General features: G+C 36.6%; 1 protein-coding gene across 3 annotated transcripts in view; it reads right to left on the reverse strand.

Annotated features, from left to right (window-relative positions):
• Window positions 1-22,165, reverse strand: part of KCNIP4 (potassium voltage-gated channel interacting protein 4) — a 475,426-nt gene that overhangs the window by 421,050 nt on the left and 32,211 nt on the right. Inside the window, exons 1-2 of one of the 3 annotated variants that reach the window (XM_075420630.1) lie at window positions 9,731-9,851; window positions 9,219-9,367 (exon numbers count right to left, since the gene is read on the reverse strand). The exons of the other annotated variants lie outside the window; for them this stretch is intronic. Coding sequence (XP_075276745.1) covers window positions 9,219-9,366 — 148 coding nt within the window. The 5' untranslated portion in view covers window position 9,367; window positions 9,731-9,851. Of the gene's footprint in view, window positions 1-9,218; window positions 9,368-9,730; window positions 9,852-22,165 lie in introns of those variants that run through there. 3 annotated transcript variants of the gene reach the window in all.

Consider the following 22,165-nt stretch of genomic DNA (forward strand, 5'->3'; position numbering starts at 1 on the left):
GATGAACTAAGGGACCTAGTTAAAGCAGTCAAACTATTACAGCTTGGGAAGGTAGCTCTTGTCAACTGAAGGGTCTTAAGTTAAAAAACTTAACCTCTCAACCAGCAAAGAGAAACACAAACATGTCCAAAGAAAAACACAAACCTGTGCAAAGATAAATACAGAGACATTATAACAGCTCAGCTGACAGATGCTACACTCAAAAGCTGTAGTATTTTTATGGCTTTAGCCATATAAGTACATGAGGTATAAGAAGGAAATCAGATGAAGTGATGCTAGTTATATGCAGAGGAATTTGGTGATGTGAATTGACAGAGGTTTAAATGCTATGTATCCTTGCAATTGGTCACCCTTGCTGTTAAATTCAAGACAACCTTAACCTATGCATCTGCTTAGGCCAGAAGTAGGTAATGAAATCAGCTTCACATTTCTGTTGCCCTAGACCTGGAGTTCTTGTATTGTCAGAAATAGTTTTCCTCTATTGTTGGGAATGATGACACCAACTCACACAAGTATCTTGCTTTTGCACTCACAGGCCCGAAGATATCACAAAGTAAATGATATATGAGAAAAGGATTTTTAGTATTATAGGTATTAAACTTTTTCAATTTGTTCACCTATTATAATTCTCCTTTTCCCAGCCTGTATAACAAAGAAATCAGGTTGGCCTCAAAGGTGGTGGGTTACGGAGAAGAGTACAAAAAGTTCTTAGGTAGCTCAATATTTCCAGCACCATTTTCTGTGACATATGTGAAATCAAGTATGCCTCTGCTTTGCTACACAGTACAGGTTTGTTGGCATTCAGTTGCAGTGTTGCCACATATGACTAATACAGTCATTGTGCCCACTAAACATTTAGAGGGCTCGGTGAAGAACTCCAGCTCCTTATGAACTTTTTCTTAGTCTCTTGCACACAGAAAGGATGAAGAAGAAAATTAAAGAACGACTGAGAACACATCTCCTTTCCAAGAAGATAAAGCTACTCAAAGGAACAGCAGGGAGGTCCCAGCAGGATGGCATTATTGCAGCAACAAAGAGCACCAAGTCCTCCCACTTACTCTTTTTGGGTTGAAAGGAGGGCAAATCTATCCTGTCAGAACTGTCGCCTGCCAGAAGGACTGTCAGAAGCACACTGCAGACTCCAATAGAAACAAGCATTCAAGAAAGGTGACAGCAGCAGTAAAGCAACATGTAATTTTGTAATTCTAGTCATTCTGATTTATTTGTTTCTTACTGTTTTTCCCTCCCTTCTTCTGCCCTAACTTTCCACTTCTAAGATATGTTGGTTTTCCTTTTCATTCAATCTTCAGTCATAATGCTTCATCAGGCCAAAAAAAAAAAAAAAAAAAAGAAATCTGGTTTTCAATACTTTAAAGAAGTTGCTTCCGACAGCTTACTTGATCTGCAGTAGAAGTGCTCCTTCTAGTCACAGGATTTTTTCCAGGGGCAGATGCTCGCAAACACAATTGTGTTATACTGCCCTATTATTCAGTACACTTTGGTAAACAAAATGCAGATATCGTTAAACACCACAACAAATTCAATTCTTTATGGGCCGTGCCATTTATAAAAAGACATTCAGAGCTACAATTTAATCTAGAATACTCTCAATATATATATCCATTTAAATTGCTGGAATAATGCCCAGATGGAAAGTGGCAAGATATTTAATGATTGATTCCATTTTCTATGTATGTCACGAATATAAAGGTCCTTGCACTTAATCTGATACACTTCTTCGGCCTGTTCATTTTTGATTTATAGAATGTCTTGAAATAAAAAAGCCGCCTTTGGCAGACACAGTAGAAATCAAAGATATTGTGAGTACAGAGATTAAAAAGAAGTATATATTGGCTTCATAAAGGATATATTATAGTTTCCCAAAAGTGGTGATCCTCTACATTTATAATATTCCAAACCTTTGATTGTTAGAACTTCATTTTTCAGTAAAAAATTTTCAACAAATTAGCAACTAATTTTTTTTTTTTTTTAACGGGACACTGACCTTTGTATAGCAATGAAGGAAAATCTGGGGAAACAAAATTAGACATCAGATTTTCAAAAGGAGAAGTCAGAACTTCACAATTTGCTTTCATGTTCAGGGCATGTAGTTTTTATATTGTATTGCAACTGATCATTTTTAAATATCTGCATGATACTGAAACAGCAACTCCAGTTCTGCTAGAGAAACCAGGAGAAATAAAGAAACAATTATAATTCTGATATAACTAATTGATTAAAGAGCAGTTAATCAGCTATTCCTTTTATTCTTCAGCCAAATTCAAGAAGAAGCTAGGATTGTTTTTTCTAACAGTTTAAACGGATTGAAGAATAAGGTGATCATTGGTAGAGCAGGATTGATGATCTCAATGAAAAATAAAATTTCATTATGCAGAGTCTGGAGTGACATCCCTGGAAAGGTTCCAGTCAGCTCGATGGTTCCTCATGCTTTTTATATGAAAAGAAAACACACATTCACTATGATCAATCAAAAACTAAATGGTTAATCAAAAGAGTCTCTTTGAAGCTCTTTATTAGAGCTAGTTTAAAATTGTGCATTGTCTCTTAGGAAGCTTATGCAAACTGCTTGGTGCTAACACTGGTCAGTAGGAAAAGAAGAAAAGCAAAGGGCAAAAAAACCTTGAGAGTTCAACACGTTCTTCTGCAAATGTAGAGTTTTTAGGCAGCAATCTGCCATGAGTTAATGCTTCACCTTACAATATCATGTCCCTCCTAGTACCTGCAATGTCCTGATTACAAAGGTGGCAATTGCAGGAAACCATAAAAATCCATTCCAACATGAAGGAAACAAACTTCCAAGAGAAAAGGAGAAACATACCTTGTTGTGTAATGTCTATATAGCCAGGGAAGCATAAAGTGGAAACTCCAGAAAGTGGTGCACTCACATTTTTCTGAGCCATGTTGCTCAGGGGTTAACTGTGGAGAATATTTAATCCTTTGAATGTCAAACCCCGAGGAAATCTAATTCCCATGAAAAATCCTTCTCCTTACAAGCACATTCCCTCTGAGGAGAATTGACTTCATAATCTGCACTTTGCAATTTGCTATCATTGTCTTAAGCATCTTTAAAAACTCAGTTATGGATAATACTTACTTTTATAGGCACTAATAACTGTTTCAAGGGCGCTGAAGACGCATGTATGAACTCTCCCCAAACCATAAACTAGAGGTTATTGCAACATTTGTGCAATTTTATTTTTAAATTTGTAAATGTTTAAGAACCTTCATCTATGTATGTACAAAGTGGCAAGGGCTTTTGTCATGACTGTGGTGTTTAAGTATTAATTTTAAACTTCAAGAGGTATTAAAAACTTCAGAAGGTATATGTTTATTTTTTTTTAAGAGAATTTGAAAGACTGATTATTAAACTTTCTCAAGCCAAAAATGATACTACATAATTTTATATATATTTGTCAGACCCTCACGCTTTCACTAGCTACACACACTGCCCAATTTAGCAAATCCATACACAAACACAGAGTAAAAGCCCTTTTCAAAACATTAATCACTCTGAAATAATCACTCTGGAATGATTCAAAGTTGTGAGAATCAATGTTTTTCCAGCTGCCCTTTTAATGACCTGTAAGACAACAAACATTCCTGCACAATACACTTTCCTGTTAATTTGTGCAATTAGCTATTACTGCTACCCTGAAGAGAGTATTAGAAGCGCTATTGAGATTAGATCACTCTGTGCTACAAATTTAAAAGAAAATTACATTCACCAGGGAGAGCCTCTAATTTTATTGCCGTGATTTCTCTTTCAGAGTTAGCATTTGGAAGACGGGAACAAACTAAAAGGCTCTGCTTTTTGCCAGACTTCTTAATAGAAACACCTTTATCTAAGGTTATAATGAGTGAACAGGCCTTGGGTGGAAAACAAAACAATAAGTATTAAAAACATATTCTTTTCCCTTACCTTTTCTTCCATTTCTTTCCACCATGTTTTATTAGCATTTTTTAAACAATCTTTTCATACTTACTAAATATGAATAACTTCATCTCTACTCTAATACTGCAAATTATTTAGCTAAGAATCGAGTCCTATATTGGTTTCAGTCAAAAGATCAGAAATAAATAAAAAAGCTCATTACTTGCAACACTTTTATAAATAAATGCAATACATCCACATTTTCCATCCAGTTCAGTGACTTGAAAAGATATCTATGTACAATGTATGCATTATATGTTCATAAGGTGAAATTTTTGTAAGATAAAATGGAACATTTGCACAGTGAACCAGAAGGTATAAGGCACCACAAAACCTCCACTTATTACAGCTGAAAAATAAAACAGTGCTAATTCAGAGTTTGTTATAATTAAAGAAATACCTAAAGCAATACTGAGCAATGTTAATTTTATCTGAAAAAAGTTATTAAAAGACACAAAGTGAATAAGGTTTTAATCCTGTAACTTTTCCCAGGTTTAGTAGCTAGCTTACTTAAGATCAACATGTACATCAAGAGCATCATCATCAAATTGTAAAACATTTTTGTAAATATTTCAAATAGACGAAATGAGCTAAACATTGCTCATTTTGAATTCCCAAGTAAATTTCTCTTCTCGTAGTTTTTACAAAAGAAAGATTTCTATATTGCCTAAAACCATGAAAGGTTCCATTTTTAAATGGATATCAATGTTTTTCTTCAGAGCATAAAATCTCAGAAATGTTAATCTCTTCAGTGGATAATACATGTAATAATAGGCTACAAAACCTCCTTACAGACCATTCAGGAAATATTTCATAGGGTATGGTCTAATTGTTTACACATTGACCATTTAGAATGCAAAGGCGAAGAGGGTCTCGCAAGGGACACGGTCCTTGGTCTCTCTCTCTCTCTCTTTCTCCTACCTCTGCCTTCCTCCATCTCTCTGTCTCTCTCCTGTTTCTTCTCTTAGAGGCTTTCTGACTCAAAATAACAGAGTCATACAACTTCAATTCTATAGGCTCATAGCACAAATTTTTCCTAGTGCCCATATGAAGTTCTGTGAAGTCCTCTCATGATATAATTTTGTAAATTCAACAGAAACCCAACATTGTTCAAAACATCTGGGAGAAAACTGCGGAAAGAAAACCCTATGAAAATTACACCAAGTAGTTTGACATGTCATGAAGTGAAAAAGACTCATCTGACCGGCCATACCAATTAAATTACTGGACTAGTTAAGATCTAAACAGTTGATCAGCAATCCTTTAACAGAAGAATAATTGTGAAAAGCTGCTACTGGGACAAGGGAATGAACTCAGGAGGATATGCTATTCTTGACACTGGATGTCTATTAGTTATTATTGGTTTCTGTCATTTTTATCTATGCCGTCGATTTTGTATTCTTTCTGCAGCGAAGGGTGGCTAGGACCAGGCAGGTTTTATTAGCTATCACTCCATGCACAAGCAAACAATAAGAAGATGCTTTTGCTTCAGTAATAAAGTTAGGAAACAACTCTTATCTCCGAATTAGTAGTCGTGATAGTTTCTAATTAAGGCAGTTGAGGGCTTGGATTTGGAAAAGACATATACTTTAATCCCTGTATGTAATCCTGCTGTCATCAGTATCTAGCTTTCAGATTGTCTTTGCCCCATCGCTTCACTGCTCAACAGAAAAGGGTACAAGCAGGCACACAAGAATTAATGTGGAGAAACACCGTGGAAGAATATTTCAGTCCAAAGGACCCCTGTTCAATATTAATAAAGATTCTTGTTAATTTTGAACAACTAGGAGGAAAATTTCTTTTCATAGTCTGAGATGTGACTAGATTTCAAAGTACTGCTCAACATATTTGCATAGAAGAAGAAAGGGCAAACGGACCACTGGGGACAAACTATTACCCTGTTCACTAGAAGTCCATATGTAGAAAAACAGTACTGACAATCTCCAGCAGGAATTGAGTTATCCAGGGTCTGAGAGTATATGAAGTACCCTAGGGAGAGCAGAACGTTTAACTAGTTCTCAAATAACTTGGGTTATTTTTTACTGAAGTATTTTGTCAGATGTACTATTTGACAAGGAAAAATACACACACTGATTGACAGCTTGGAATTATTCCTGAATTGTTAATATCTCAACTCATAAATAATAGGTTTGGGGAAATACAAACAATCTAAAAACATTTACAAATAAACAGTTGATAATATGCAATATTTTTAGCAGGATATAATGCAGAGTCAGCAGTACAATTCCTTCAGATTTATCTCTGTGACACACAACTTGTTGTCCTCTTGGTGTCTCTCATTTGCATTTTATAAAAACTGCAGTGGAATTTATATTCATGATGTGGAATAACCTGGAGAGACTTGTAACTGCCCTACATTAACTGAGTAGGTTGCCAATTTAGTGAGGAGACACTCCAGTACTGCTCATTTTTGAAAATGAAACCTTCCACTTTTCTAACGCATACTTTAAACTTGGGCCCAGAGCTCACTGCAGTATGGAGCTCTAACAGATGTATACCTGGCAATAGTCATAGTTTGTTTTTCTAGCCTGAGTTACAAGATATCTGCTCTCTGAAACTGCTGTGTGAGGAATTAGTCAAATTGCTGAGCGTTGAGCATTGAAAGAAGAGCAGGAAGAGCAGGAAGACATACTCTGTGCCAGGACATTGTAAGATTTTATTGTAAGAGTGAAGGTTATTCATTCTGGAAATAGAGTTAAATCATCTGAACACTGCTGTAAATCAAATATTTATTTGCCTGCTCCAAATTCATAAATGGAAATTGTCTCTGAAAGTGTAATTAATTCTATGAAGTTAAAACAACATGTTGACAAACTCAGTTTCAAGAACATATAAATAAACTAAAATGAAAAACAAATTGCAGTGGAGACATATCCCTGTTTTAAAAGAAAGATCAAATGTGCATTACTTTACAGTATTTACAGCTACAAACTGTTATAATGGCAGTGACTTACCAAATAATGAGGTATTTGCAGTTTTCATTATTTTTAAAAAATATGAACAAAAATATTTACATTATTTTTTAAGTATTAAACTGCAAACCTCAACTGCTTAATACTATTTTAATACCACTTTACAAGTGTATGGTAGTTTAAGACAACCAATGGGGAATCGGATTTGAGTAAAGGAATACCTAACTGGGAATGAGCCAGCACAATATCATTTGCAAGCCCACTTTCATCTCACCGACAGAAAATAGAAGGTATTGACCAAGTATCTCAGTAGCCAGGTGCTCTGTGGCTACCATAGCCCCATCACGGGTACTAAGGAGGAAGATTAAATTACAGCAGACCTCTGGCTGACTTAACTTATTCCAGAGAATGGATGAGCATCTCCATGGCCAAGCCTAGGGGGTTTCAGAAATGCCCTACTTGTTGATACGTATGAAATCTTACCTAGCTGCAGATCATGAACTCAGTGGGATATGCCACATACAACACGTTACAGATGTCAGTAGGCTCTAGTACTGAAGTCCAAGAAAACCTCTTTGGCCAGTGGGATCATCTTGGACAACAGAGCAGTGCTGAGGAAAGTACCTCAGGACATCAGTCTTCTTAATCCTGATAAATATTCAAAGGTTCTTGTAAGGGTATCCCTATGGGAATATCATTTGGTGCTACATAAAGAAAAACTAATAGCTGATTTTGAGTTAACTATGTGTCAGATTCTGATTTCATCTCTGTTGGAGTAAGCCAGAGTAACTTAACTGAGCCTGATTTTACAGTGATTCATAGATCTGCTAATTCACTTTACCAAGACAAAACAAACCCTTAATTCTACCATTACTCATCAATTGCTTTAAGACCCCTTCCAGCAGTGCAAACAATTAGCCATTTTAAAGGTACTGAAGAGTCAGACCTGTTAACTTCAGTGCAAGTTGCTTTAGATTCACACACCATTTCTAGAGAGCTGATTCCTTAGGCCTACTGAGATTGCAGATAAACCCAATGAAAAAAAAAATCTGAAATTACCATGAACAAAAGGATGAGTGCATTGAAAGAATTACAGGAAATTCATTTTTGCTTCATTAGCTCCAGTAACAATGCAAAAAATAAATGAAAGTGCAGAGAATTATAGGTACAAACTGATACAGTAATCAGAAATCAAACATGTATTTAGTAAATCATAATATGTGTGATGATTAAAGCACATGGAAATATTAGCCTAAAGCTTTAAAAACCAGTGTCCAAGAATAGCTAAATGATTATACTTAGATTAAAAGGCACAGCAAACACATGTTTACTTGGATAATAGAGGGATAAGGGCAGTTTAAAACCAGCTCATTTTTTTCAAAATACTGAAACTAAGCTACTGGAGCATATCCTTTAAAATAAATGTGTAAAAAAAATAACGTATCACTCAGGATATGATGACTTAGCTCTTCACAACAAAACAATGTCATGCATTTTTTTCATTCTGTTTGACACAAATTCAATATACTAAGGACCTGGTTTTTTATTGTCATAAAATATGTGCAAGGGGATGAAAAATGCTCCCAAAACACAGAAGGGTTGTTTGGGGCAGTGTTTTTTGTTTTTACATAATGTTTAAAGGTATCATGGTAAAAAGTGCTGAATAAAATCCTTAACTGTGTGTATGTTCCTGAGGAAAATAATGTGAAGCAGATTAACTACCACTTCAGGATGGTTGCTGTTTAATTTATTATTCATAAAAGAGTTAGACGTTCAATGGGTGAGATATTTCACAGCCAAATTCCAATTTTAAAAGAAGCATTTCTTTCAGTATTTATTAATAAATACAGTATATAGCATAATTATGTATAACAGTGACAGGATGTTACCTTTCTACACTTTCTTAGACAAAGGGATTGATCATGTAATTTCCATGTAAATATACTCTGACAGTGATCAAAGCAGATTTTACTCATCAAAACAGATTTTTGGTTTGGGCCCCGATAAATTGATAAACTTAGTTACTGGGGTTTTACATTTATTCATTTATCTTCTGATTGAAGGTTTATTTTTTTTTTCTGCAGACCACGTATTTTGATGTGCTGCAAAATGAATGCTCATGCAGTACAATTATTTATATCACATTATGCTAAAGCACCTTCAATCAAAGCTGTACCATTTTTAATCTCTTTGCACAATAGACTCAAGACAGTAGAGACTTTTTGTACATGTAACTTGACTGATGATGAATTCAGTAATACCACTGTATCAAAAAATTAGAATTCTTGGAAAAACAATTTCTCCTACACTAAAAATTTCAATAGGAAAGGTACCTTTAGAGCTCAAACTTTTCCAGGAAAAAATTCGCTTTATCAAGCAGCAATTCCTAAGCAATTTCTTGCAGTTTGCAGGCTTCTGGTGATACTGTTGCAAATCTTCATTCTCTTCATGTGTTTTCTTCTCAGGGGCTAACACTTCCATCCTAAACAAAAACTTAACCTTTAGTTTTCCTGAAGTATATACACACAACTTAAATCCATAGACTAGGGGTAAAGGAAATGGGGGTGAAGGGAGGAGGTGGACTCAGGATAAAAGCAAAAGCTTTAGGATTTCATTAATCATTACTCTTAGCTCATTCATTCTTAGTATTAGTTAACTTAAATGGAATGATTGTATTCATATTCTTTTGGCTTGAATTATTTATCTGGAACATTAATATGTTTGTAAAAAATACAGATTGGGAAAAAACCCAGATTTTATCTACTATTTTAAAAAACTTTGATTTTACTTAAATTATATAAATTATATAACATATTTAGATGGTAAATAAATATTTACCTCTTACCTTAGTCAGTTGTTTAGGTAAAGGAAATAATGTAATCCTCTATGCATGAACCTATTATCCTTCCTATCTTAGCTTGCTTTACATCAGTGTCATATAGGAGAGCTGCATTACTCTAGCTGGTGTTGAAAGACAGCTGCTCTACCCAGAAAAGATGAATAGTTGGGTTTCTGTGCTGCGTTAATGCCGCTGTCACTCAAATGCAGAAAAGCAGCTGAGCCACTTAAAGCCAGTTGTACACTTGGGGACCATTTCTCTATACCACCTTCTCATTCACACAGGCAGACCAATAAATTTCCATATGACATTATTTTTCTTGATAGACTGCCCCTTTGAAGGAGCCAGGGGCTATTAGCAACAATCAGCTCTGACTAGGTCCTAACCAAGGCCACAAACCCAAGAAAAGGCACCTACCCAGTGCTCCAGGACTTTTACGCTACTCGAAGGTCACGCAGTAGTCCTAAACAGCGTTGCTGTTCGCTCTTCAGCTAGCTCCAGCCTGAGATGCGGAGATGACTGCTGCCGAGGACAGAACCAAACTGCAAGCTGCGGCAGCCCTTTGACAGCCAGCCATAGACTGCACCAGGGGAGCTACTCTAATTACAAATAGTAACTGCGCCCAGCCAGGAGCAGGACACCAAAGTGACCCCTGTTTCACTCGCCTCTTTCTCCCTCATGCTGCATCCTCACCCACAATCTGAATCCAACAACATTAAACACAATTTAAGTTCTAAAGACAGAAAATAAGAAAGAGTCAAAGAAAAAAAATATTAATTTGCACTGGTCACAGTATGCACCAGAGTTTGAGAAATGAAGCTGACTTTTCTGTTGTAAACTTACTGCTTCCTAAAGAAGGAAAGCCTGACGTAACACGACATCACTGCTTCCATTTGCATCAGGAGTTTCTATTGATTATGCAAAGCAAGCAAGGAACAAGTTTCCATTTCCTGAAATTTATTTTTTAAAAGATACTAGAACTCCAAGGATTTTTTAATCAGTCCCCTTTCCTTCTAACTGAATTAATCTTAATGTCGATTACCTAAATTTGCAGGCTTCATGTATGTGAAATTTCCTGCATACATTTGAACGACAACTTAACTATTTTGCTTTGTGCAAAATGTTACACACAAAACCCCATACCTATCTATAGCAGCCGGAAACATCTCAGATCTATCAGCACAGGCAAGGATGGAGTTTTTTAAGCACACTAATTCAACCTCTGGAAACAGCCTATCGATCGGCTGTGAATTCTGTTCATGACAAGAGAGAAGCATGGGCCTTAACAGCCGATTTTTAGGCAGGCAAAGTAAAGGGTAGCACTTCCATTCAGATTCATATCTAAAGATATATTTCAGGGCCATCGCTATTTAGAACTGATTGAGGCTTGAATTTGTGCTGTTGGAACAGTGCTTGCTGGTATTAAGTCCTTTGAGTCCCACGGCATGACACAGTATTCCAGTCATGGCTGTATTCTCATCACAAGCCATGACCAAAGTGAGCTGAATTTCAATCTGGTAACAGAGTTTCTGAAACTTCTGAAACATCAGCAGAGGAACTTCTTCCAGCTTAAGCATATTTCACAGCTTTCTTGTATCTTTCAAAGGTGCCATTCTGAGAACAAATGTTAATTTTACACTGGTGTTTTACTGTGTAAGAAATGCATTTCCACCACAAAAGATTCATTCTGGATTTCCAGATAACTCCTGGAACAGAATTTTGATTTGCAAGTGCAAAGCACAAATGTTAGTTATTGCATAGAAATAATAGCTATTTTTAAGATAATACTCTCCAATATTTCTGCACTCCATCTTTGAATGAAACTACTGTACTCAAGAAATTAGAGTTCATCCTTCTGAAAACTGGAGGTTTCCTTCTGATCAGAGTCTGTGCAGGGCAGCCACAGAAAGTCACCCATCTTCTCTGGTGGGACACATCTACACAGCTCTGGTCCAGTGCAAAGAGAAAATCAATACTATGCCCAGCAGCACTGGAATATAGCATCATGTAGCATAGCTCCAAACAGATAAAACTTGGAAGTGTTGCTGAAGTAATTAAAGTTCAAGTTTTCTTGATATAAACCTTCAGAGAAACTGCCTACGAATGTAAAGGTCAGCTACAAAATCCTTGATCCTCCAACTCAAAGGTGAGCTCTTACGATACACTCTGTCACAGTCCTCAGTGCCGGTTCTGAGCTGCCTCATCTGAGATACGTTAATCCAGAAGTAGTGTGAATGAGGAAGCAGACACAGAAGCTGAGACAAGCATCTGGGAAAATTATGCCATGATGGGATAGTAAACAGGAGTGCATACTGCCTAGACATGGAGCGACTGCTCACACACAGTGGGAGAGGGTTGCTGCATATGCCCCCATACTAACATTTGAATAAGGTCTTCGGGAGGGACAAGAATACAGAGGAGCTTGGCTAGAGACGGGATACATGAAAGCACAAATTCAGTGACACTACTCAAGAGGATATGGAGAGGTAGAACCCCTGCTGAAATCTTTAGGATTTGCTTATGTGTGGCTGAAAACCATGTCTTATTTGCTATGAAGAGCTACACTTGAGATTTAACTCTAGAAGGAAGTATTTTTTCCAAAAATGGTTCAGAAGATGTCAAGGGGTCTAGATTACACTGTATCCATTTCCTTACTTCAAACCTTAATCAACTCCATAGCAATTTTCTTCTAAAATAGAAGTATACATGAATCAGATGTTCTTTGTGGTGCTAATCATTATGCTAGAATTTTGTAGTGCATTCAAAATAAACTTCAGCTTAGAATAGTAAAGTTCAAGGCACCATTGCATTTTTCTAGGCAAACAATACTGTACCTCATATATCCATAATACTTTATTTATAAAAGGAAATAACATCACTATTCTGAAGAAACACACTTGATTTACCTCTTTCTCCTCTGTGAATCATGTGCTCTGACTTTGAGAAAAGGAAAGGGGTTGGTAGCGAATTCCACATTTACAAACCCAAGGCCTGTAAAAAATTCATTACATGCAATACTGGAGAAAAACCGGCCACGTTGTAAGTAAAATCAGAAAAGTATCAGGTGTGGAAAAGATTTCAATCCAGGCTGCAGAGGATCCTTCCTTCCCCTAAATACACTGAATCACTGAACAACTTGGGCAAACTGAAAAATGGAGCCAAAGAGCACTCTGGGAGTACATCAGCTGTGGGTGATCAGTGGAAGGCTGAACCCTTCAGCATGTTCAAATGGGCAGCCAGTTTCTGATATTAATGCACATTGCTCAAGGAGCACCTATCAGGGACTGACACCTAGAAGTTACTGAGCCTGAGCACCTCAGGATCTGGGGATGGGCAGATCTTTCAACTGGGAGCGAGTAGTGAAACGGATAAAAAAGCAAATATACAGAACTATGTACTAGGGGGAGTATCAACAACAAGCCAAATGTGGAGAAATGAACTGCAGCAACCCTGCAATGCCTTTGTTTGAGCCCTTACTTACACATTACTGCAGAAGTAACCAGGAACCTGCACGTATCCTGACCACATGTCTCTAGGCAGGGAAGGCAAACTTTTCACTGCAGCAGTAACAGTGCATGGAGATTGGGACTACCTAAAGAAAGCAGGTTTATGCTATTTCATGTTACCAGATTTCATCTGTAATCAGTTATAGCCAAAAATAAAGCTGGGTTTCTGTATAAAAAGTGGCTTATTTCCTATTGATGGTTAAAGAACTGCTTTTATGAGTGGTCTAAAGCATGTCAGTTAAAAACTCCACAAAGTCACAAGTTAATGAATCATGTAAGTGCTATGAGATGCCACACAGCCACAGACATTTTGAGGAATATTTATTTGAGCTTGAAGGGAATGTCTTTTAACTGGGTGTACATGAACATGGCTGCAATAACAGCTTGTATGCAAGTTGTCTTTTACTGCTGCTTGGTCTGATTTGAACTTTGGGAATATGGAAGTGAACTTTGAGTGGACTTACTGAAAATTAAATAATTCTTCACTTGGTAATGAAACAGCAGTTGGAAAAAACAGAGGCATCACTATAGAGTGAGAAATATGGCTCAGAAATACTCCAGATGAAACACTCAAAATTGACGTGGCATCTGCATGTTATTGGGGGGAATCTTTACAGAACTGATTAGATGGATTAGTTGATTACTCTAGCAAACCTACTTCAAGAACCTTTATGGATGACTACGTGGTCTTGTAAGCGTCTCGAAGAAATAAATTTTTTAATGTCAAAGATGAAGCTAGGTTAAACCGGTGACGTCTGCTGAAAACTTTAGGCTACTAAAGACTGCGGTTAAGAAGTGAATACTGAAAAATGAGGCAAGGTTACAGAATCCAGTCCTGGATGAGTGTGTGGGTGACTGCTCACATATTAAGGAATATTACAATGAAATGTTTCAGAGAAAAAGCAGTGTTTGGTTTGGTGGGTTTTTTTGGGGTTTTTTTTGTTTGATTGGTTTTTTGGTTTTGTTTTTGTTTTGTTTTGTTTTTTTCTCAGCAGGAGCTGTTTTTAATAGTATGTTATAATATCCAATTTTGTCAGATGAAGACAAGGATTTGTGAGTGGAAAGGCGAATTTGATTCTCTTTCTGTAAAATGGAAGATGGAACAGAAAAATACTAGAAGCAAAAATATATCAGCTATTTTTTTAACCCCATTGTACAGTGCTCTCTAAGGTTTTGGTGTTGCATTAACTTGAGCTCCATCAACATCTTTTTATGAAGACCTTTTCAACATGTTACTTTGTCAAAAAATGGCGATTGGATAAACACCAAGAATAAAAAGCTCCCTGTATGCTTTAATATCGATTAAAATTTTGGGTTCTGCTTTTGCCAAGAGAAAACAAACAGGTAAATCTTAATTTAACTCGAACATGGTGAAGAGATGAGCAATGCTAGTCACTCTGGACAGTCTGTGGGAAGCATCTGAAAGTATCCCACAAATATAGGGAGAACTGCTATTTTTGTCTTTGTCTTGTCTCAAAAAGGTCATCGTCCTTGATGTATGAAATATCTATAGGTCATGCCTGTTCATGCATGGTGAATCTCTATAATGTAAATGAGGACCAAAGAAAAGAAATAGGAATAGTGGGGTAGTACTGCTTAGGAATTCTTTTGGTTTATTTAGCTCTGGACCCTTTGGTGGGACAGTGTAGTTTAAGAACTGATTTCAGGTTGTATTCAGGTTGCCTGGGTTAGCAGGAGAACATGGGTGTTCACATGCGTTATGTCACAGTACCCGTAGGCAGTGCAGGTGACGGGAACACATTTTGACACTGTCAACAACTGTTTGACTGCAGCAAGAACAATGAGCAAGATAAGCGAGAGCAAGTATTTGTGGGTGGGAATTTCAGAGAGCTCCTTCACTGTGCCAGAGGAATTTCATATCGTAATGAGCCCTCTTGGGGTTATAGATATATTGGGATGAGCTCTCACTGGATGATTCAGTAGCTGAACTAAATGGAGAGAAAGGGTTTACCTCCTGTTGGATTATAGTCTTAAGAGAGGTGACAGTGACTCTGATATGGGCAGAAAGGATTTTAATGTTAATCCATTGTTAATGTCAATTAAAACATTCCTGCTTGCTCTTAGTATTTGACTGGGGTATATGTATATTTTGCCCCAGTTGGTTACAGTGCCCCAATTGGTTACAGGGGTTTTTAGATGTTCAGTGATAATAAATATTTCTCCGCAAAGAGAAATATAGTCTATTTACTGGTGAAAAAATAGAGCTTTATGGCTGCCAATAAGCTTTCTTGTCAATATGTCAGGTTTTAATTCTTATAGGATGCATTACGGGTATAGAGTAACTTTTAATATTCTAAAATCACAGGAGAAAATTGAACTAATGGGGGGGGGGGGGAGATATGCAAGCCCTAAAAACTTTTTAGTTATTTCCAAAAGTTTTCTTCTCATAGTCAACTTTACATTAGCAAAATTGAACAATCACATGCCATTGCTATGAAAGGCACTACCTCAAAGACCCTTAGAAAGTATTTTTTGAAAAACTATTCAGTAGTATCAGATAGCTGAAAAGATTACCTTCATTGTGTATTCCAAAATTGAAGAGGTCCATCCTCTGCCACCGAGATGGACACTGGTAGAGGGAGATCAGAGGGACGGCTTGTGTAAGGCAAACATGCCGAGACTATACTAAGCTCATCTATCGTCTTTGTGAGAATGGTATGCTCTGATATTACAAAAGCATAGCAACACACCTGGAAGTGTCATCAATACGGCTGTAGCTCATGAAGAATTAAGTGTGTACTGGACTGTTTAACTTCCTAAACAAAGAATTTTTATCTCATAGACACAGGATGATTATACCGAAGTCTCACGTGTCTCCGTATAAACAGGTACTGCTTTGTACGTTTGTATATCATCGTGCTTTTGCAAGAAAAAGACCCATTTAAAAAGTCTGAAAACTCACAAAGGTGAGAATGAAGGCCGATGAGACACATTATGGTATGGCTCTGATCTACTGAGAAAAGGTGTTCGGTTCTCACATATCCATTTAATTAATTTTTTATAATGCCACAGAATTAAGAACATATTCAGTAAACCTCATAGGGACAGTGACTTATTTATGAACATCTAAGTAAGCAAATGCGTATTAAACTAGCTTGCAAAACTTTCACAGACAAATTAAATACAAGAGAAATAAACTACCTTTTCAGCAAAATTGAAGGTTGCCAGCTTGTTTTTATAAACAATTTATTACTAGTATCTGAAATTATTATTTCTAAGGTATAGTCTCCTTCATCCAAGGTATTTTCAGACATAAACAGCTTAGAATAAGAAAATTCTATAATAAAGCATCTAGAAAACGAGTTCCTAACTGCTATAAAGCCGTCATCATTGCTTTCTCTTGTTCACTGAAGAACAGGAACAAAATCTGAGTGATTTCAGACGCTATAATGTCACGTTGACAAATACAGTCTTTCAAATGGTTAAAAAAGAGAAACACAAAAAAAGAATCACAGAATCACAGAATCACAGAATAGTAGGGGTTGGAAGGGACCTCTGTGGGTCATCTAGTCCAACCACCCTGCCGAAGCAGGGTCACCTATAGCAGGCTGCACAGGACCTTGTCCAGGCGGGTCTTGAATATCTCCAGAGAAGGAGACTCCACAACCTCCCTGGGCAGCCTGTTCCAGTGCTCCGTCACCCTCAGAGGGAAGAAGTTCTTCCTCATGTTCAGACGGAACTTCCTGTGCCTCAGTTTGAAAGGAAAAGAGGGTACAGTTGAGCAATTCATTGAATAGCTGAAATCAGAAGCTTCTAAAAATTGATTTGACCATAAGAATTATTTTATCCATAATATGGTCACTAAAGAAGGAGCTTGAGGAGACAGAGGAATGCTACTGCACAATACGCTTGGGAAAGGAAGAAAAACAGGTCTCATATTTCATTTCAGTTTCAAACAAAATTGGTTATGAAGCAGTAGACGAGAAGTTTCATGATTTCATATTTCAGTAGAACATAACTCATACATTTCCTCAAAAAGACACAGAAGTATCATTTACCAGGGTTATACACATTTTTTGGAGACAGTACACATGGATCAGTAGGAACATATTTGTCACTTGGATCCCTGATGAAGTATCAGCTGCACTCTTAAATGATCCTCCGAATTTTGGAGAAAACAATACAGACTGGATACAAATTTGCATTTTTAGACTCCCACATAATGTTGCACTAAATACAATGATGTTGAAAATTACTGTATGATTAACTTCATGCCTATTGCCTTATGCTCAGCAAAATAATGTTAAACATCTCAAGGAAACTGAAATACGAGATAAAAACAATAAAAATATTTTCAGACAGATTTTAAAGCTGTGTGTTTAACACGAGCAAAGTGAACAAAGTTATGAAGTAGATGAAATAAAAGTAGTAGATATTTCTCAATTTTAATACAGGCTTTCATATGTTCTCATAAAATTTTACTCTTATGAAACCGTTCTTAAATAATTTATATTTTCCTAGATATGAACAGCCTCAAAGATTGAACAGAGGTTGAGAGAATGGAAATTGAGAATAAAATCAACTGCACTATATTGCAGTCACATAAGCACCGAGGCTTGGTTCTGTGACATGCTGAGCACTGCCAGCTCTTACTGTGGAGGAGAGAAGGAGTAGTGTTCAGCATGTTGCAAGATCAGGCTCAGGTGATCATCATGAACTGAAAACTTATCATTTGAAACTATTTTAGGTTTTTTGCATGTACGATTTCTTCCTCGCCAGTCCTGAAGTGAGACTAAAAACTATAGCAAGTGGAAATTCACATCGCGCTAATCTGGGAGGGACTCAGAAGGCAGAAACAATGCTGGCAAGCAAAATGTCATTCATTATTTAAAAAAGTAATAGGAGGAACCATTTTGTGCAGCTCTGGAGTGACTGCATTTTACATATGGTATTTAATCGCATTACTATTTAGTAAGGTCAGTTAATAAGTGGCATGGTTTTTGCTGCTTCATGCAAAGAAATTTACCAGAACGACTGGATCTCTTAACAGATAGCAAGTTAAAATTGTCTCCTCAGAGAGATGTAGGAGTCTTACATAGTAGCTTTCTCTATTTCTAAGGCTGTCTAGCAGAGTTCAGTTGTTATTAAACTAGACAACACGCACAGCAGTGAAAAATAGTTGCATGTGCCATGGATATTAAGAAAAGGGTTTCAGTTGTTTATAAATATCCAGAGGCCGTGCTGATCAATACTTGCAATTTGGGTTCAAGCTGAATCAGCATCTAGCAGGCCTAATGCCCCCACCACTAAGCACTTGGGGCACCCCTACAATTTAAAATGCTTACTTTACAAAGATTTAGTGTTTGTTGTGAACGTGCCTGACAGCAACAGGAACTGAAATCTTCTGTTTTGTTACAGAACAGGGAAAGCACAAGCACTGTACGAGAGCAGTACCTACAGTCTTCCACTGGAACAGCCACATCTAATGACACTGTTCTTTTTCTAAACCCTTGGCAGAGACTAATAGGGCTAGTTAGCAAAACTGATAGTTGTGGTGTCTTTTGTGGCTGTAGTTTCTCAGAGAGAATGAATTGAAATCACACAAAATAGGTTACCATACAATTAACAACTACAGGTTTACCATTAAAAGAAACAGCTTTCCTCAGTAATTAGCACACAGAGCATCAGCAACTAAAGAAAAACTCTTTAATAGCCATGTTCTAGCTATTGATTTTCTATAATAGCCTAATGATCCTCATGCAGTACTAAAAGTATGGATAAAAGAGTGCCATAGGAGTTAGGAACTTCTCATCCATTTATTAATCCCTATCTCAGATTGAAACACGCATAAGAATAATTATTTTGAAACTGAAGTACGAAAACACTGTCTTCTACACTCATGTAAGCGTACACTTATGCACTTACTTAAGTGCATTTCTTCACTTGCATAAGAGTGTGTTTTCATACTTCTGTCCACCTAAGTAACCAATACGTACAGCATAGACTTTCTACAGTTGCAAAACTTTCCAGAACTCCCATAAATAGAACACCTGTGATCCTTTTCTTCCTCAAAATAATCTTAAAATATTAAACCAGAACATTTCATTACAGAAAGAACTTTATTAGCATGGGCCTTAATCTAGTGATATATTTACATCAGATCATGTCAGGGAAAAGCTGATTACAATATTACTTGTGGGGAAAAGCCAGCTTTTTAAAGTGGTTTACCAGACCAGCACTATTTAAAAATGAAAGTTTGCAATTTGTGGATATTGAAGGTGTGGGTTTGTGTTTGATTATGTACTGTCAACATCTGTTAAATGCCTGTCCAGGTAGAGCAGTGACAGGGTATTTACAGTGTTTCTGTAAAATTCTCAAAGGGACCAGTGATACAGGGTACTGGGAAGCCACAGAAATAGATTCCATCAACAGCACGCTTCATTCTAACACTTCGCAATGACAGAAAACACTCTGCAAGCTTACAACTATTCCACCACTGCCTTCCAGAAAATGGAAGTTGTCACTTCCTAGTGAACTAGTGAGCTCTCAGAAATCTGTAATTTAGTAGTCTCACACTTTTGCAGTCCAGCAGGTTTCACATCATTTGGAAGATGTACTTGAGAGACAAACAAATGTCTCACCTTTATCTGTATTTATTAAATGAGAGAAAACTCAATTATTTCTCATTTTTAATGAATAAGAATTATAATTTCTCATTTTCCTCTTTGGGCACATACATATGTAAAGAACCATTTTATTTCAAAAAGTGAGACTGGAGTTAGACTGTGCTAATAAAGGATGGAAAATAAGGTAAGATTTTATATATTTTTATAGCGCTTATGAAGGCAGCATAGCTGGAGACTGTATATCTTTGATGAATTACAATAAACTTTAGGTTCAGTAACTGCACATTTTGACAGCTGAACAGCAAACAATTAGTTTGTTATGAGCCCAAGGAGCATGAGGAGATCAGCAAATTATAACTGTTACCTGTCTTAGATGTGGGTATTTTTATATCCCTTCTCTATCATGTGATATAAAGAGGTCTGACATAGCACCTTAACTACATGCTCTGTTGTCGCTAGTGTGATCATCTCCATCAGCTGTCTTTCAGCTATGTCTCTGTTGATTAAGTTTTATTGTTTCATAGTTAAGATTCTATTAAACATGAATGATAGGGGTCACTCATTAATGAGAACACATTTTTGAATGGAGAAGGGACGAGTCCAACTCGTCAATGGTTTTACCAGCCATTTAAAGAACACTATTAATTCCTTATGTGGACAAATGCAAAGACTGATGTGGACAAATGCAAAGACTGATGGAATAAGTAACAGTAAAATATCCTCCTGATAATGGGATAAACTCAGTAATTTTTTTCAGTTCAGCAGAATGCAAAACAACACTTCCAGGAACAAAGAACAGAGACTCTATCTTCAAACAAAAACAACTAAGACTATACCAAAACAACATTCTGGTTTAGAGTCCACGCTTCCAAAGAGATGAGAACACATACAAGCAGCTTCAAAGGATGACTACAAAATAAAGGAGGTTTAGGGATGACTACATCTCTCTGTGAAGATACTCAGAAAAGAGATCTGATTACGTAAAATTTTTGAGGCTGATGGACATGGACCAAGCATGATGCAAAAGGTGAAAACTGAAGCTAGACAAAGCTGGAAAATAAGATTAAATTTCAGATTAGTTAAATATTAGTGGTGATCTCTTTTTTGGTTTATTTTGTTAAAAACAATAATCATATCTGAAACAAATTATGATCCAGTCTCTATGGAAAAAAGACCTCTGCCTGAAGAAGGTCCACTTAGAAGATTATTGTGATCATCTCTGGATTTAAAAAAATGCTGTTTCTTGCAGATGGAGTGAAAGAGTACTATGTTGTTCTCCCCTCATTGCACAGGTTGTTTGCACAGTTACTTTCATGTCATCAAAAGCTGGAAGTATAACTGTAAAAACATGAATACAGAACACAGTTCTGCAGAAATTCTGTGAGATTTTCTGGCAAATTCCAGAGGTTCTAACAATGCTTCTATAACCACTGAAATTCTAGCAAATTAATTCAAGATTAATCAATTTTTCAGAATTAAGTCACTTGTCTGCATTTGCCTATGTTGTCCTTCAGCAGAGTGTCAAAACTCCGTACAAATCTGTATTTAATCAGATGATCATCATTTAGCACTATGTTAAATGCCTAAGTGATTAAAATATCTGAATAATTGAGAGGATTCCTAATGGAATAATTACAATAATGTTCTTTAGTACACCCCTATTTTCATAGCTTTAGGCAATATCAAGTGGTTCAAATTAATAAACCACCTCATAGATCAGATGGCTTTCCAGCACCTACAGTTCAGTACTTGAAGCTGTTGGTTAGGAAGGCAGCCATAAACACTGCAAATAATAATGAGATTTTTGACCTTCCAGTGTCATGTAAATTGATGCGTGCCTGACATAGGCAGACTTTGCTGCTAAACTCAAAAGCTTTCAGCTTTGTCATTGTCCCCAACTTGTAATTGGATGTGTTAACCTTAAAGGAGACTGAAATAGAAGAGTAAAACCAGGGAAGAGAGTTAGGAATAAATGAATATTCCTTTTCAAAAATATACATATTTCTAGTTTTTGTAAAAGAGAAATGATTGTGATTTCTCAGTTAAATACTTTGTATCAAATGAGGTTGTATACCACACGCAGGCAATTCATGTATACAGATCTATAATAAAGTGTACTTTACAGCACCTAGGATTTCAAATTGTAAAAGTCAGGTTCAATTAAAGAGCAAAAGGCATTCATACCACTAATTTGACATTTTTTCCCATGTTTTGCTTCCAATATGCTGATTTTCATTCTTTCTTTTTCTTTCTGACTTCTATTAATTTTTCATTCGTGTATGGCATTTCCTAGTTCCTAGTAACTGGGGTCCACCAGCTGAAATATTGCGATTCTTACATTTTGGTAT

Source organism: Opisthocomus hoazin, chromosome 5 (genome assembly GCF_030867145.1).
Source record: "Opisthocomus hoazin isolate bOpiHoa1 chromosome 5, bOpiHoa1.hap1, whole genome shotgun sequence".
Taxonomy (NCBI): Eukaryota; Metazoa; Chordata; class Aves; order Opisthocomiformes; family Opisthocomidae; genus Opisthocomus; species Opisthocomus hoazin.